The sequence below is a fragment of the Macrobrachium rosenbergii genome, chromosome 6 (genome assembly GCF_040412425.1).
Source record: "Macrobrachium rosenbergii isolate ZJJX-2024 chromosome 6, ASM4041242v1, whole genome shotgun sequence".
In the NCBI taxonomy this organism is placed as follows: domain Eukaryota; kingdom Metazoa; phylum Arthropoda; class Malacostraca; order Decapoda; family Palaemonidae; genus Macrobrachium; species Macrobrachium rosenbergii.
In genome coordinates, this window is record NC_089746.1 from 54868114 (window position 1) to 54885424 (window position 17311).

The following is a 17311-nucleotide window of genomic DNA, read 5'->3' on the forward strand; positions in this document are numbered from 1 at the left end:
TGAGTTTGCCCCCTGTAAAACCTCTTGTCTGGAAAGCATCTATAGACCTGACAAAGAACATTGGAAAGTTTAATATGTCAGAATTTAATGAATGTATGTCACATAAGACCGTAAAGTCTAAAGTTTATCTTTAATGCAGTTTAGCTCCGGTTTTCTCTCTATGTCTTCCAATAAGCCGGAGGCAAAAATAATGAATCGGTAAAGATGAACACCTGGCACTTTCAGTTCTTCGCCCAGTCTCTTCAAAGACAGTCTCAAAAGCCAATTTCTCAAAGACGGTCCTAAGAGAGACGGCGAGGTAAACCATCCTGGGCTTTGATGAAATGAATAATTAACTTACCTTTTAGGTGATTAAGGTTATAACTTTGCCCTTTGACAAAGTCTAAATGACTTGTACAGTTTTCAAACTGTAAGGTGCTTTGCTCTGGATAAACTTTGTTTATGAGCAGGAAACCCGTTTAACTACAAACTAGAATTTCATTAAATTATGAGAGCGTCTGAGGATAAACTTTATCAAAACAGGACGTCGTGAAACTTTCCACATTTTTATGACGATACGTTTCAGGTGTTTGCTATAATATGTGCTGTAAATTCACGAAGAGTACTTACATGGCCAGAACAACAAGCAAACACTTCTTGCTGGATTTAATTTTCCCTTGGAAAGATCCCAGAAGTTTAGCTCCCGAAATTGTCGTCAAATTCTCTGCACAATGAACTAGGAAAGAAAATAAGAATTAAGGAGAGAGGGGAAATGATGTAAAGATGAAGAGGAATAAGTAGCGAAAACTAATAGGAACAAATAAATGGATCGGACATGAAGCAAAATGTCACTAATAGTTGCTTCGATGCTAGGGAGGTCGATCAGCATAAAATGAATAACTTTATGATATCCAATTTCGTTGCCTACGACCTTTGGTGCTCGCTTCCTAATAGTGCTATTTCCCCCTTTTTTAGGTTATATTTAGGTAGTTTCTTTTGAAATGGCATTGACATTCCGACCACTCAATTTCTATTGAAAAAGAATTAGGCACACTATAAAGGGTTACCTAGGTGAATAATACCAAATAGTCTTATAAAAAAAAAATTTGTACCGCAAATCCTCAATAAAGAGTTAATGAAACTTTGATTCATTCCATAAGCTAATATTATTATGCGGAGACTAATGGGCAACTTAGTGACTAGTTGGAATAGTTGAGAATATCACCCTCGTGGCCTCAGGGCAATCCGAAAGTTTCTTAAATGCATCTCTAAACATTTATATAACCCTTAGATGGCTAAGTGTTATATAAATGACTACCAAAAAGAAGAAAGTGTGTTAAGTAAAACAATGTTAGAAGAAACATGTTTAGTTGTCCTTTACATTCTAGAAAATCATTAAGCTCAAAGCAATTCCTTTCAAAAATTCTGTTTGGTTATTTCCATCATACTTTTCTACTAACGTCTCAATAAACGTGTCAAGTTTTTCATATTTTCTTTTTCGTTTTGTTCTTTCTCCCAGCTGCCAATGTAAAATTTTCGTTTGTGTGAGTGCCTCTTCTTTTTTCATAACGTCAAGGAATTTCCAGATGTAGGGATTTTTGCTCGCTACCGAATGTCTGTCTTAAAGATGAGTGAAATCCTTCTGAGTCATTATTAGCGCTAGGTAATTTATCCATAACACGGCTTCTTCGGATATTCCAAAATTCTATAGTATATAAAGGAGATTCCCTTCTACGGCGCCAACCACAGATTACACCGATGTATGTTACTTCAAAGCGACTTTAAAAAAATCCATCGGTATTGATTCAGCTTCACAAAGATCCTCAGATGCAGTCATCACTTCTTCAGTGGGCGAGAACGCCAAAGCACAAAACATTCTGACTGTTTGCGAAAAATTATTGTCTGTTTTATACTGACGCTTATAACGAAGGTCACAAATTCAGCGACATACACTTTGGCACATTATGGAACAAGCATCCAGCAGTTGGGCAATTAGGAAAATGCTTTTGAATGCTATTACAAAGTGCTTTCTCGAAATCGATCATCACTTCCTTGGGATTTAAATTCGGCAATAGATCTTTTAGTTTCATTAAAGCCTTATAATAGTTAGCTTCTGTTTTGTCAGGTAATGATATAGACGAACGCGGAAAGACTTTTTTTTTCGTATATTATGAATAATCAGAACTTGATAGCATCCATTTGAAGAAACTTTAAATTTACCATCAGTTCCTCAGTAGAAAGAACTTTGCACATCATTAAGTCCCTTTTATGAAGCAAATATTAAATTTCTTTTGTCATCGTCAGTTCTACTGCTGTCACTTTGTAAAACAGGTTTACCAACACTCAAAACACGAAAGATTTGAGGCACTTCAGATCCATTACGAGGTAATGGAGGTATACCAAAAGCTTTATTCCGCCTATTTGTTATCGACCTCGAAACCGTTGGTAAACTCGGTATTTCACTTCTTGCATTGTCATCAAATTTATTAACAGGATTCGCTAAAATCGATCTTGTGCTAGATGATTCGCCGCTTTGACTTTGACACTTCATCTCCGATGTAGCTAAAATACTGAAAGACCCAGTTTTCTGAGACCAGATTTTCTGTGACCAAATTTCTTATCCTTTACTCCGAAATTTATTTAATGTATTTGCATGTTTACAATAAATAAAATATATTGAATTGATCTTAAATAAACATTTTTAGGTTTGTTTTGTGTTTTGAAAGTAATGTTAGAAGAATATATATTTTTAATATTTTTTTTATAAAGCTTTGCCATTAATATTCATTGTAGATTTTGAGACCAAATTTTCTGATACCAGGTTTGCAAGAGTATGTATGTATGTATGTATGTTTACACAGGCACACATATACATGTATATATGTATACACACGCTATATATATATATATATATATATATATATATATATATATATATATATATATATATATATAAATGTGTGTGTATGTATTTATGTAGGTATGTATGTTTATATACGTATACACACAAATACATATATATTTATATATATATGTGTTTGTATATACATATACACAAATATACATATATATATATATATATATATATATATATATATATATATATATATATATATATATATATATATATATATATATATATATGACTATTTATCACATCACCGTGATTCATATACAATCAGAAAGCTACAAACGTCCTTTAATATCCAATTCACTCTACCTCGGAAATAATATATTTTCATATATGTTACCGAAGGGGAATTTTTAGTTGATAATAAGTCCACCGTCCCGTGGCGTCGAACCAGCGACGGACGAGGACTCAGGACTACAGGGACGCACTAACCCATTCGGCCACAAAGAGGTTATAAGTGAATATCGCCTCCGATCAACTCACCCGTCGAACTCAGGTGTTTTGCATTTGGAGACGATATCCACCCACCTCTGCCATGTTGACCGTGTAGTGCGTTTATACGTAGCCATATTATGACTATTTATCACATCACCGTGATTCATATACAATCGAAAGCTACAAACGTCCTTTAATATCAATTCGCATACCTCGAAATAATATATTTTCATATATGTTACCGAAGGGGAATTTTTAGTTGATAATAAGTCCAACTAAAAACTTCCCCTTCGGTAATATATATGAAAATATATTATTTATAGAGCGAATTGATATTAAAGGACGTTTCTATATATATATATATATATATATATATATATATATATATATATATATATATGTGTGTGTGTGTGTGTGTGTGTGTGTGTGTGTGTGTGTGTGTGCATATATATGATGTAGATCGAAGAGAGAGAGAGAGAGAGAGAGAGAGAGAGAGAGAGAGAGAGAGAGAGAGAGAAGGGCTGGTATGGGAAGCAGAAATGTTATCCACAAGGTAGTGACACCAATTAGTGGGCCTATTGGATGATAAAACCAAAAAAAACTTGCACATTTTTAGTTCCAGATTTGTTAGTCCAACGGAATCTCATATTAAAAGGGAGGGAACTTGATTACACGAAGCACAATAGAAGTATCACCATTAATCTTGACCCGGAAGAGTAAACATGTTGTTTCGGAAACCTTGTTGTTCTTTTGTGCCTGTACACAAACTCCCAAAATTCAAATATTCGTATCTTCGTATTGTTTGTTTCTGTGCTGTGAGTGGTCATCTCATAGCTGAATGGACACGGTTTGTTCTTACCTATTCTTATTCTGTTGTTAGTAATAAATGGCGTTCTTTTCAGTATACAAGGTTTTGGGAGAATTTTTTCCTTATTCGTAATTGCAAATGTTCCCCCAATAAAAGCAGATATTAAAAGAAGTGAAAAACAATTATCGCCTCTGGTTTCAAGCTGGCCCCTAAAAGTTATGGATTCCCTCGTGTGTCCCCGTTTCTGTTTTCGAAAACTGGTCTCACATAACCTTCCTCCCTTCTCTCTCTCTCTCTCTCTCTCTCTCTCTCTCTCTCTCTCTCTCTCTCTGTTTTTTATTGTTTGTTTCTTCGTGTAAAAGATATTCGGGCTGTCCCTATTTCTCGCACTGATATAAACTGAAACTTTCCGGTTTCTTGAACTATTGAAGAATGAAGTCGCGGCTAGATTGAGATGAAAATGAGAATTAGACTCTTCATTTCAGGTAGAAATGTTGACCTATCATTGACTTTACTCTGACGCTTTCCCAGGACTTGTTTGGCAGACTCAGAAAATGAGAGACGAAAACGGTGAAAAAAGGAGTTTTCGTAATAACTTGGTGTCCGTATCCCTGTGTTCCATAGGAACCACAAAACCTGTAATTAGTATGTTCTGTAATTTGCATCGTTTGAACATTATCAAAAACCACTTGTTTCTTAATGGAAAGTTCTTTCCCTTTTGCTGAAAAATTGGATAGATTTAAGGGTAACCTTTGACAATTAGAATGTAAGAGGGGTGAATTACTGACCGATCTTCTAATGATTTCTTTAAAAAATTAAACCCTTCAACAGTATTTGAAAATTTGTGTTTTTTTTTTTTATTTAGGATTTCCATTTCTCGATTTATTTTGTCAAATCTATTAACAGAATCATAATTCGCTAATCAAAAGAATCTAAATAACTTTTCGTTGCTGGATTTGTAATTTTAAGGTATTACAATATTGCGAATTCATTAGTATTGTGTCTAATGTATGACAAAATCATAATTTGAAAATTAGGAAGAATCAAGATAGAGACGCTAAGGAGAATACAGTAAGGAGCGGATGTAGAGTAGGGAGACAAGGGTAGGCGTGAGAAATCTTAACCTTTCTTAGAATGCTGTGTCCTGACCTAACCAGACCTTACCGTCCTAACCTAACTTAGGGCGCCGTGTCCTGGCCTGGCCTGGGATGCTTCGCCCCCTCTCCCCCTGGACCCCCCAAGTATTACCGAATATCCCTGTCTCCTTACTCTGCATACTACCCTGCAAGAGAAATAACATTCGATTAATAATGAGTCACAATGTGCAGCTCCTGTGACCCGTGGGATCGCCAGAGCTGACACCCAGATCCACATCTTCAAAAATCGTCACTTATTTGATAATTTTAGTGATCACCCGTGTCTCAGCAGAACCTTGAGCCCAGAGCACAGAGTCGTCATGGAGAGAGCCTTTACGCAGACCACAGACTCCCTGAAATATGATAGGTCAGTGAATGAATGAATGAATACTTTGGTGAGTCCTTTAATGGCGTGAATGAAAACAAAATTAATTAAAAACGAAAGTAAAACCTTCGCATACCAATCAATGAATTTGATGTAATTATACGATTAGGGGGGAAAAGTAAAACTGAAACGTGATTGAGTAATTAACTCATAAATCCATTATTATTATTATTATTATTATTATTATTATTATTATTATTATTATTATTATTTTATTATTATTATTATTATTCAGGAGATAAACCTTATTCATAGAGAACAAGCCTACAGGGGCCAGTAACTTGAGGTTCAAGCTTAAGGGAGATACATACGAATAAATGAAAGCCACAGTTAAACCATGGATGAAAAAATGCGGCAAGCTCATCGTTAGGCAGACAAAAAAAAAACACGTATTAAATGAATTGGAATTGCAAATGAAAGCAAAGAGCGACGCACAAAACCAAACCAACTCAAAACGAGCGGCCCCGCTCCCATTCATTTTATTTTCGGCTGTTACCTCTCTCTCTCTCTATTCATATTTAAGAGTAGATTGTTCTCATTCTTTCCCACTCTCCATTACAACTCCAGTATTACTCGCCCCCTTAGACCACAAAATGGCTTATAAATAAGCAGGAAATTGCTTAGCATTTTACCAGAGCACATTTATTCTGAAGAAAGAAGGTCTCCTGAATGAGAAAAAAAGGTCTTCTGAATGGAGCCTCCAAAAGTTTGCTAGTTTATTTGTTTGCCTTTTGTGAGGTGGAAATGATACCTTTGTTCAAATTCGTCAGTTAAGAAAAATGATGTTCGTTCTTTTAACATTTGCCAACTTAGAATGAAAGTTATAAAATGAGATTTTACTATGTATGTATATGCACATGAAATGTGTAGATGTTTGTGTTTATGTTAAGTTTTAAAGGGATCCATGACACTTCTTAACTGGAAGATATGATATTATTATAGGAATCATTTATGTTACCTCATATAGAATTATACACATATATATTTATGTGTATATGTGTGTACATAAATAAACATAGGCGCTATATATATATATATATATATATATATATATATATATATATATATATATATATATATATATATATATATATATATATATATATATATATATAATTACTGTCTTGTGATGGCAGGGTATCTCCTCTGTTTTCTTTGCAAAATGAAAATCCTAAACACGGAAAGTAACAGTTATAGCTAATGACATAAATTTTTTTTAATTTAACAAGAATAAGAGACATATTTGCACTGTTCAAGTAATCTTCCTTGTTCAGAGTAGGAAACTAACTACTTAATTGTGTAAACTTTCGCGGACTTAATTTTTATAAAGCGTTAGAGAATTGTTTCAGCAATTTAATTAAACTTTGCCCCATTAATTAGTTGCTGGCTAGGAAGGGATTATATGGCAGTTATTGAAAATCGCGGCGGGCTAATGTTGTGTAAAGAATTTTGGATTTTTTTTAATTAATTATTCTCTCTCTCTCTCTCTCTCTCTCTCTCTCTCTCTCTCTCTCTCTCTCTCTCTCTCTCTCTCTCTCTCCATTGCAGAGGTTGTTATAGTCTCTTGACTTCTGATTAAAGTCTCATAAAATAACAATCTTGTGATCCTGACAAGTTTTAGTGTTCTGACTCTTGCTGTGAACGTCTCTCTCTCTCTCTCTCTCTCTCTCTCTCTCTCTCTCTCTCTCTCTCTCTCTCTCTCTCTCTCTCTCTCTCAGTATTCAAGCCAAGAATATCTCTCTCTCTCTCTCTCTCTCTCTCTTAATATTCAAGCCAAGAATATGAATTGTCTCCATAAGGCGTTGTGGTTCATTTTTACATCTCAGACTGCGCGACGTGAATGAAACTCACGTCCCTGAAGTTAAAAGAACCTGAAACTAATCCCAACTTTCATGAAAAATTACATGTCAATTCATGACAGGTCGAGCTTCCCTGGATAACGCGCACAGATGTGTGTTCACTCTTGTACTGACAAAAACAAAAGTGTATTTCGTTTGTACTCTACTAAAAAAGAAAGTATTTTTATATTCTTAAGAAAGTATGTTTCTTACCTTGTACACAGACCAAATGACACCCGCGTCTGTGTAAGATCTTACTATTCACGTATCAGTGTTTATAGAAAGGTATTTAATAATTTATTTATTTGTTTGATTTTTTCCCAGCTTTTGCATTCCGGGAATGTGACGCCAGCGGGCAGTGGCTCTGGGATGGATGGACCAATTATTCGGAGTGCCTCAGCGTCATAGATCAAAAGGTATTTATGAAGAGGATAAGCTTTATGTTGTATGCTGCTGTAATTTTTTTTTTTATTATGATGGTGCTGAAAAGAGTATTATGTTTATTAATACTGTTGGAGTTCTGATGTTATTATTATTATTATTATTATTGAATATTATTGCTGCTTCAGCTGCATTTATTTTAGAAGACTTTTTCTATTATAGCGGACTTCTCTTCAGTGGAGGTGCGTGCTATTTTGTCATTTCATGGGGAAAAGTCAAAATCTGGATTCTGCTTCTTTATATATTTATACAGTTAAAATTGTTGCCGCGACGCGTTTCGAAACTCTTCTGTCATTCTCCAGCGGGAGCTAGTAGAGGACTGGCAGTTAGGTCCTTCTGAATTTTAACGGGCTTCAGCGGGGGCGTCATGGATGGCGGATTCTGATTGGTTGCAGTCAGCGAATCAAGCCAAATTTCTGCGGCGAAGCTCGATCCTGACAGATCTTCGCAACCTATGTCATTCATTCCAGCGTTCCCATTGGCCTGCCGTTGCGTGATGTCATGCCGGCTGACATCATCGGTAGTTTGGCTGCTATTGGGCTGCGGATGAATGATGTCATTATCTACCTTTCTGTCGTAGTTTTGTCTCGAAGGGCGCCCTGCCGGCATGACATCACGCAACGGCAGGCCAATGGGAACGCTGGAATGAATCATTCCCAGGTTGCGAAGATCTGTCAGGATCGAGCTTCGCCGCAGAAATTTGGCTTGAAGTTCGCTGACTGCAACCAATCAGAATCCGCCATCCATGACCCCCGCTGAAGCCCGTTCAGAAGGACCTATGCAATCTGCCAGTCCTCTACTAGCTTCCCGCTGGAGAATGACAGAAGAGTCTTCGAAACGCGTCGCGGCAACAATTGTATAGAACCAACTGTATAGAATATATAAAGAAGCAGAATCCAGATTTTTACTTTTCCCCATGAAATGACAAGCTGTTAGCACGCACCTCCACTGAAGAGAAGTCCGCTATAGGAAAATAGAAAAAGTCTTCTACAAAATAAATGCAGCTGCAGCAATAATTTCAATAGAACCTGTTTTAAAGAGGGTCTGCTGCCAAATTATATTATTATTATTATTATTATTATTATTATTATTATTATTATTATTATTATTATAATTATAAAAAGTCTAAAGAAACTTTTTAGGGGGTTATCTTTTTAAAGCAGCAGTTCTGGTATCCATCATCAACTTAATAACGATATATATATATACTGCTCCCGTATGGAAGCACCGCTTACAATGTACCTTGTTTTGCGCACTGCAATGAAAGGTTCATCACATAAATCTTTTGCCTCCAGCTGCATTGCTTTCTGACTTATGCTTTTTGGTGTGTTCTCATTTAGTTCTCCAACTTCTCTGACGTTTATTTGTTCTAATATTCACCTTTGTTTTCAGAACAAATCCCTGTAAGAGTAGAATTGCCATAACCTTTATAAGTCCCTAGGTTTATGTAGCATTAGTATCCAAAATTTTGTTGTTCGTATGTTTATTTTATTTAGCTAGAATAGAAAAAATGTCATTATTTTTTTTATTAAATTTTAAGTAAAATTTATGATGGCTAATGTGCACATAATTCAGCATACAACAGATTCAAGTACGTCAAGCTTGAGAGAGAGATAGAGACACACTTAAACGAGTAAATGTGTAAACCTCTTGTAAAAAAAAATGAGAAAATACATAAATAGAATAAAAGACAATGATGACGATGGCAACTCCACCTTTCAACTGAGAAACAAGTTTGTTGACGAGTTCCATGCACGTTGACAACTCGTTAATACACCGGCTCATGCGTTTGCTCTTATATTTGGGATGAGATACTTGTCGAATTGACAATACCTCTCACGTAGATTTGACATATATCCAGGAATAATTGTCACGACGCCGTTGACCTTTAGCATTGAGATGTTATTTTAATGAGTAAATAAAAAAAATGTGGGTCAAGAGTGCTATGAGCTGTTGATCTCTCAACAAAGTACCGGATATATTCGCGACAATTAAAAATAAAAAAAATTAAAGATTAAAAATTTTATTTTTAGACTCAAAGCTTCAGAGAAACAGAAGCGCATTCCATTTAATATGCTATAATCTCTCTACCCATTTTTCAAACGGATGTTTTCATATTATGTATATATATATATATATATATATATATATATATATATATATATATATATATATGTGTGTGTGTGTGTGTGTGTGTGTGTTTGTGTTTTGTTTGTGTTTACACACACACACACACACATATACATATATACATATATATATATATATATATATATATATATATATATATATATAAATGATGGTAGATAATTATGTGAATTGACAAACGCTTTCTAGCGTATTCATCTCTCGAACAATAAGGATATACTTACACACTTTCAGGACTGAAATTCCAAACGCCTGGAGTAGCTGATGTTATAAATAACGATTTATTCCTCGATAACACGACCAGTTATTGCATCTTTAACTTCAGTATAATAATTGAAATGCACACATGCCTTTTAAGCGAGTCTACCTGGACAACAGAAGGACAATAACGTCAACGTGTTGCATTTTGTTTAAGACTTAAAGCCTTTCGTGAGGAGGCTGGATTTTTCGGATATATTGCAGAAAGAATACAGGATCATGTCTTGACAGGTAATGTAAAATTTCAGTCATGCCTGAGTTGATCATCGGTAATGTCCATAATCTGTATACAAATAGAAAAAGTCACAGTAGGACCTCCAGTGCACTGTAAAGTGAAGAAAATTGGATTAAAAGTATTATCAGACGAACAAGATTACCAATTAACTACACTGGATAGATTAAAGCCCCACTTATTAATCATCAAAAGAGATAACTTGTGTTTAAGTGTTACCTTAAACATGGCCACTGCTACTAAGGCTACGGCACAGACCAGGGTTGGAGAATATTTATAATAATGTCAACTGTACTGGCCACACACTGCCATCTTAAATACAGTTTTACGTGTCATGGCTCTAGGAGACTTGAATGATTGCTACATGTTCCTCGTTGGGCGAGCGGGTTCCGTTCTCAGCTACCACTCTGTTGGCCGCGAGTTCGAATCTCCGACCGGTCAGTGAAGAATAAGAGGAATTTATTTCCGATGATAGAAATTCATTTCTCGCTATAATGTGGTTCGGATTCCTCAATAAGTTGTAGGCCCCGTTGCTAGGTAACCAGTTGGTTCTTAGTCACGTAAAATAAATCTAATCCTTCCGGCCAGCCCTAGGAGAGCTGTTAATCAGCTCAGTGGTCTGGTTAAACTAAGATATACTTATTTTATTTTTTTTTTTTACATCTACAAATAAACGTCATGAGCACGGTCGTCGACGCAGGAAATGAATTATTAGCTAAAACATATTTGAAAATTCTCGGTAAAATGTTTCTCCTCAAAGTATTTTTTCCTTCCATACGTGCTTATAGAGACCTCTACCACTTATATCTATAAAATTTTGTATAAACCTGGTAAATAATGGTGAAAACTATAAAGAAACACATCTGTTATAGAAACGCAGCTTCCTTGAGAAATTTTAAAATTGCAACAAGACAATTTTTCTTAAATGTTTTCTTTATAAAATGTAGACAGTAGAAGATATTCGTCCCATCTGCTGTCCAGCGTTATTTGCACTGAAGCTGATTATGAGTTTCTCAAGCGTCACGAAATTATCATACAAAATCTTATGATTCATTCTCTCTGAAACGTAGCAATTAATTAGCTTTGACATCAGGATTGTCACTGTGCGTTCTTCTGGCGTGAGAAAATAAATTCATATCCCCAAGGAGACGCCAGCGTGGCTTATCAAAACGCAATACCGGCAAATCCTCAGCAATGTAATGCCAATCTTGTTGTTGTTTTAGATTAAGCCAGCCTTGCGCTGGCACGATGTCTCGCTCCTAGAGCAGCTGCCAATCATTATTCTTTAATAACGAAGGCTATATAGAATTGAAGGTGTATGTATATTAACTCGTTTGTGAAAGTGTTGCACAAACAGTTTCCATTGCATTTTCCTTCTGTATCGTTAATATATCTATGCATCATCCGCAAAATTTTTTGTAAAATTGTTGGAAATATTAAAATGAAACAGCAATAATTCCATACCTGTTGATTCAGTGCGTTTGAAATTTAGATACAAATTGCTCGTGCGTTCAAATGGCTACACTTTCCATTATTATACGTAAATGACAAGAAGGTGAAAGGCGTTAGAAATTAAGCAAACAGGAAGTGTTCTCTGATGAGAATTTTTTTTTTTTTCATAAAAGCAAAATAAATCGTACATTATTCAGTGCAATTGATTTAGCCGGAGATATTAAAAACAAAATTCTTTTTTTTTTTATTCAAAGCAAATTTCTAAGCTATCGCATATGGTGACAGGAGCTCTTCAGTGCCTTAGTTTCCCACAGGGTCGGCGTCTTAATTGATTAACTGATTAAATTAGGTTCCGTAAACTGGCACGAGCTCGTAACACCCGATAGCCACCAATTCCCACATATATCCGGCGAAATTAACATTCCTTGAATTGCTCGGTTCCATTGAAGGTCGTAGTAACTCAAGCTTACTTTGAAACATTTTAATCCGTTGAAACCCATGCATAGCAAAAGATAAGTGGATTTTTTTTATTTTTTAGATAAGAATTGCATACAGTAGATAGATCTTATACACTCTAATCGGTTTAATCTCCCACAACAACAGCCGGAGGGCTCTCCCGATGTTGTCGAAGCCGTCGGCTACATCACTTTCGTCGGAGCTCTCCTGTCTTTGTCCACGCTGCTGGTCACCCTGTTTATTTTCACGTACTTCAGGCAAGTCTTATTTGAGAGTACATTTTATGGTGTAGTTTCTGTTATTTTGCGTATTTCGGATCAGGTATTTTCACTCATTTCACGAATATTATCTATGCATCTTATTTGTTTAGTATTTCATGTGAGATTCTTTTTCTTGTACTTTTGCGTGAAGAATTTATTTCAAGTCAGTTGCTTTTTTTTTCAGGTGTTTCACTTATATTATTATTCATTTATAAATAGATTTTAATACCTTTGTGTATTCACACATGTTTCGGAAAGGCATTTATTTTCACTCTTACATTGATTTTCGCTCTTACAGGAAATCCAAATAAGGCACTATTTCTGAATAACTTTTAAATGGCACATTATTCATGGGGCATCGTGTTAGCCTTTTTTCCTTGTGTAATGTATACAGTGTAAACAGAGGTCAGTTTTTGCGTATGAAAATTACTGGATTGTGTTAAGGCGCCATCATTTCATAAAGATATTCTTTTAGATGCATTTAATGTTTAAAATGTGGTCAGAAACCGTCGTTGCTCCTCAGAAAATCTGAATGAGCACACAAAAGTGAGGAAAGTGAGAGCAGGGCCGAGCTACATTTGCACTTCTGTCAGTATTCATACTTTGACAATGGTACTGGTTGGTGCCCGAAAAGTGCCTTCTCACTTTAGACCCATAATGCTTCCAACTATTATGATTGTCACACCTCGTATATTGAATGTATCAACTGTTTTTCTGAGAATAAATTCACTAGTAACTTCTTGATGTGAGAAGCCAGCTTAATGAAAAGGCTTATTTCATTTTTTTAGTCCCTTTATTACTTCTAGTACTTTTAAACTTACACGAATAATGAACTTGGGCTTGTATGCATTGAATAAAGGAGGGTTCTTTAGAACATTTTTTTTCAAAAACCTATTTTATTTGAATTAGTGGTGTAGATTTTCATAAAGAATATTTGAAGTGATAGCTAGAGCTTCTCGTAATCCCTAAAAAAAATCGTCTTCTTGGATCACTCTGAACTGTCAAGATAAAATGCTATGCTGTAATACTTTCTTTTATATTAAAACCTTGAGTAAAATGAATTACAAATGCAACTGATTTCACTGTATTTCCCCTGCTAAGTCTTCAGCTTACAAAACGTTCTTTATTTTCAACAGGGCGTTGGAATGTGACCGCCTAAGGGTTCACCGAAATCTGGTGGTGTCTCTCATCATTCGCTTCGTAGTAATGCTGGTTCTCACTGAACCTTTCGTGTCGCAGAGAGAAAAAATAACCTACAGAGATGTGGTGAGTAATCCTTTTTGCTTTCGAGTGATTTCTGGCTCCTACGAAATATTCAGTATTTACTTATGAAAGCGTTCAGGGAACGAAAAGAGTTTTTCAAATACTATGTTACTTGACTAAAGAGGGCAAAGGCAGCTAGCATAAGCATTTTTCAAGCAGTGGATTAATCATAAAGTTTCATACGACAATTTTATTTCTCTTTTAGAAGTGACCGAAATTATTTACGATTGCAGTTACTGGTACAGGAAAAACCTGTAATTCGTGAAATATATACAGTATGTCGAATTTTTCGATTAACGCTCGTGGAAATGTCTTCCATTTGAAAGGATATTGTCCAAGTCGTGAAAAATAGCTCTTGCATGACACAAAGGTATTTCATGTCCTCGAAAGTCGCTCTGAGTCCTTAGGCAAAAATGTTGAAGGAATGTTGGATCGCCGACCTTTTAGGGTAAACTTGAAGCTAAGCAGAATGTGACAAAAATTGTGCATAAAAAAGTGTTTGTGTCAAATTGTATTTAAATACTGCATGAATGTATCTTGTATTTGACACACGCACATGGAGGAAAGATGGATAGATATTTGCAGATACATGTATAATTAATAGCTACAATAGCGACTTAACTTCATGACTGCTTCGTCGTTTTGGATACGCTTGCCACTGCAAGCCCAGATTCCAAATGACACAAATAAAAAATATCCTTTCCCACGGAAGTAAGTAAAAATATGCGTACATATATATGTCTGTGTGTGTGTGCATTTGTGGGACTGCTTTCATTTTCTTTTTACGTCCTTAGACAAAAATAGAAAGTCATGCGTGAAATCCTTTCACTGTCTCAAAAAGAAAATGTTAAACGTTCATATTTCACACTTTAGGGATTCATGGCTGTCACGATCGAATTTCGAATTCAGAAAGGTTTTACAGCGTTGCAGTTTTGATGAGAAAAAGGAGATAATCGGCTCAGGAGCTAAATATAGAAAGGCAACCGTGGGTGTTTAAAGCTCTTAAATGCAGCGAAAAAACTGACATGTTTACATGAGAGAAGGTTGAATGAAACCTTAACTAGGAAAGTAAACAAAGTGACTAGAAACTGATTCACACAGAAAACAGAAAAGGCCTCTAAATGAATGATTATTTCAAAATGCATCATTTTATTCCATTCCATTCGATTTTTTTTTAAATCCTCGGAGCTATTTTTGTAATTTACCGGAATTCAACGGAAAATCATCTGAGTAATATGAAACTTTATCCACTCACCGCTTTTTAATCAACATTTAGAAACTTGCTAAGAATAAGGACTTCATATTATCGCACTAACATTTCCAACTTGTCTGAAAAATGAGAATCCCGTCACCCAGACAGAATAGATAAATAAACTAATTAACAAAAAAAAAAATCTCCTTGATTCTTGCCATCCTTTGATATTTCCCAAAACTAGGTGGTTACGGGAACGATTGATGTTTGGAGCTTATTAAAGTCTGATTGCACTGCAGTCTCAGGCTGAAGAGAAATTGAGAATCGTTATCATTCATAACTTACGTTTCAATTCTCTCGGTCTTTGTGTGTCTGTGGAGTTCAGACCATCCTTCACGGCTCTCTAAGGTTCGTAAGTATCTTCCGAATCCGTCGGTCACTGTGTTATTAGACAGGAAAAAAGTATTTTTCTTTCTACTAAATTGTAGGCCGTCGTGGACGGTAACTTTTGGAAAAAATCCAAGGGTACAAATTGTCTTGACATCATCGGATGGCCACGAGCACAAATGCACAAGCATCTGTTGAAGGTTGATCTAATAGTGAAGGAAAGGAAAAAAGAAAGAACCTCATTAGGTGACGGTACAAAGTCAACGTCGAAAGTGCGTCACTCTCCAAGCAAAGGAAAACTTGATGCTTCAGCTTGAAAACAATCATGTGCTTTTTACTGGAGAAATGTTGCTCAACTCAGTTCAAAAACTGTTCTCAAAACTTGATCGTTTTCCTTTATACGCAAACAGAGGAAGACAAAAAGATGAAGACGGTCTCATATCAGAATGAATGTTGTTTTCCTCTCCTGTTTTCAGGACAGATTCGTCAATTTTCGGGAAACAATATAGTTGTAGCAGTGTTTTGTCTTCTTCCACACATATATTGGAAATAAGCTGCGGAGATTTCTCCATGAAATTAGCATACCTGAAGAGTTCTTAGCAACATCCTGGCTCCCTCCCTAACACCCCTACCCCCAGCAACCCAAAACCCCAAAATAAAACAAGAATTGAACGACCTCCATGGACACTGCGTTAGTATACATTGAAACCCTGTATAGGAAGAGTAGAAAAAGTCCCCAAAGGTATTACTTGCTATGAATGGGTTTGTTTGCTGTCCTTTCGACTCTGAATAGTAGCCTAAAGGATACCGTTCTCGGGAACAAAAGGACTTATCTAAGTGTTCGGTTCTGGAGGAAGAAGGGCGCTGCGCCCTCAAGCTTTTCTTTCCCATGCCTCCTCTGTGGATATTGTGTCTTGCATTGTGGTCTGTTTTATTCAAGAGTTTGCCGAGTTCTACTCCTTTTTTATTATTTTTGAATAGAACTATGTCTTCCTGCGACGCTCGTTATTCCTTTTCTTATGCGTAATCCTTGAAAAACAATGGTGATACTCTGAAGAATGTTAGTTTTTATGAAAGTCGAAAAATACAGTGTTAGTAAGCAGGTAACAAATGTTGTTGCAAACGTTGAGTTACATATCTTGAATAGTGAAAATTCCCCGCACTAGCCTGTTTAGCATTTGCTGTTTTGTGCATTTTCATAATTCGAGCACATTATTTTTTTCGTCCACGATTTTTCATAATTAAGCAAATTGCTCCGACGCAGAAAACCTCCGGATTATTTAAGAATAATGCTTTGAATGTTTGCTAGCTTTGGGAGCTCACGACCATTGTTTGCTCGTCCTTTGTACATCATGGTCGGGCTCTTGGATGAGAATTCTCAAGACAGTATTCTCATCCAGTCGCTCTTTCTGGAGACTGGTAAACGCGAAGAAAGAGCTCGTTCCTTGTGGCTCTTGTCATTTATACCGATCTCGAAGTTGATGAGAAAGTGACATCGTCTCAAGTCTGTTTTCGAATGCAGTGTTTTTTTTTTTAACGAGATTCTGTACTGTTTATAATTTTTGGAAATTTTACTTAAAGTGAGTTTTTAAATCGGCATGATAATAATTATCATATCGGATTTTAAAAGTACCTTTGACAGTTTTTTTTTTTAGCATACAGGTTTCACTTTGACATTAGCTCTGAATATAGTTGTTATTATTATTAAAGGCAGTGATGAAAACCATGCT

The 17311-nt window shown here is 35.7% G+C and overlaps 1 protein-coding gene across 1 annotated transcript in view; it reads left to right on the plus strand.

Annotated features, from left to right (window-relative positions):
* LOC136839591 (uncharacterized) overlaps window positions 1-17311 on the plus strand; it is a 261759-nt gene that overhangs the window by 204455 nt on the left and 39993 nt on the right. Inside the window, 3 exon segments of the mRNA XM_067105868.1 lie at window positions 7817-7908; window positions 12627-12736; window positions 13876-14005. Of these exon segments, the coding sequence (XP_066961969.1) occupies window positions 7817-7908; window positions 12627-12736; window positions 13876-14005 (332 nt within the window).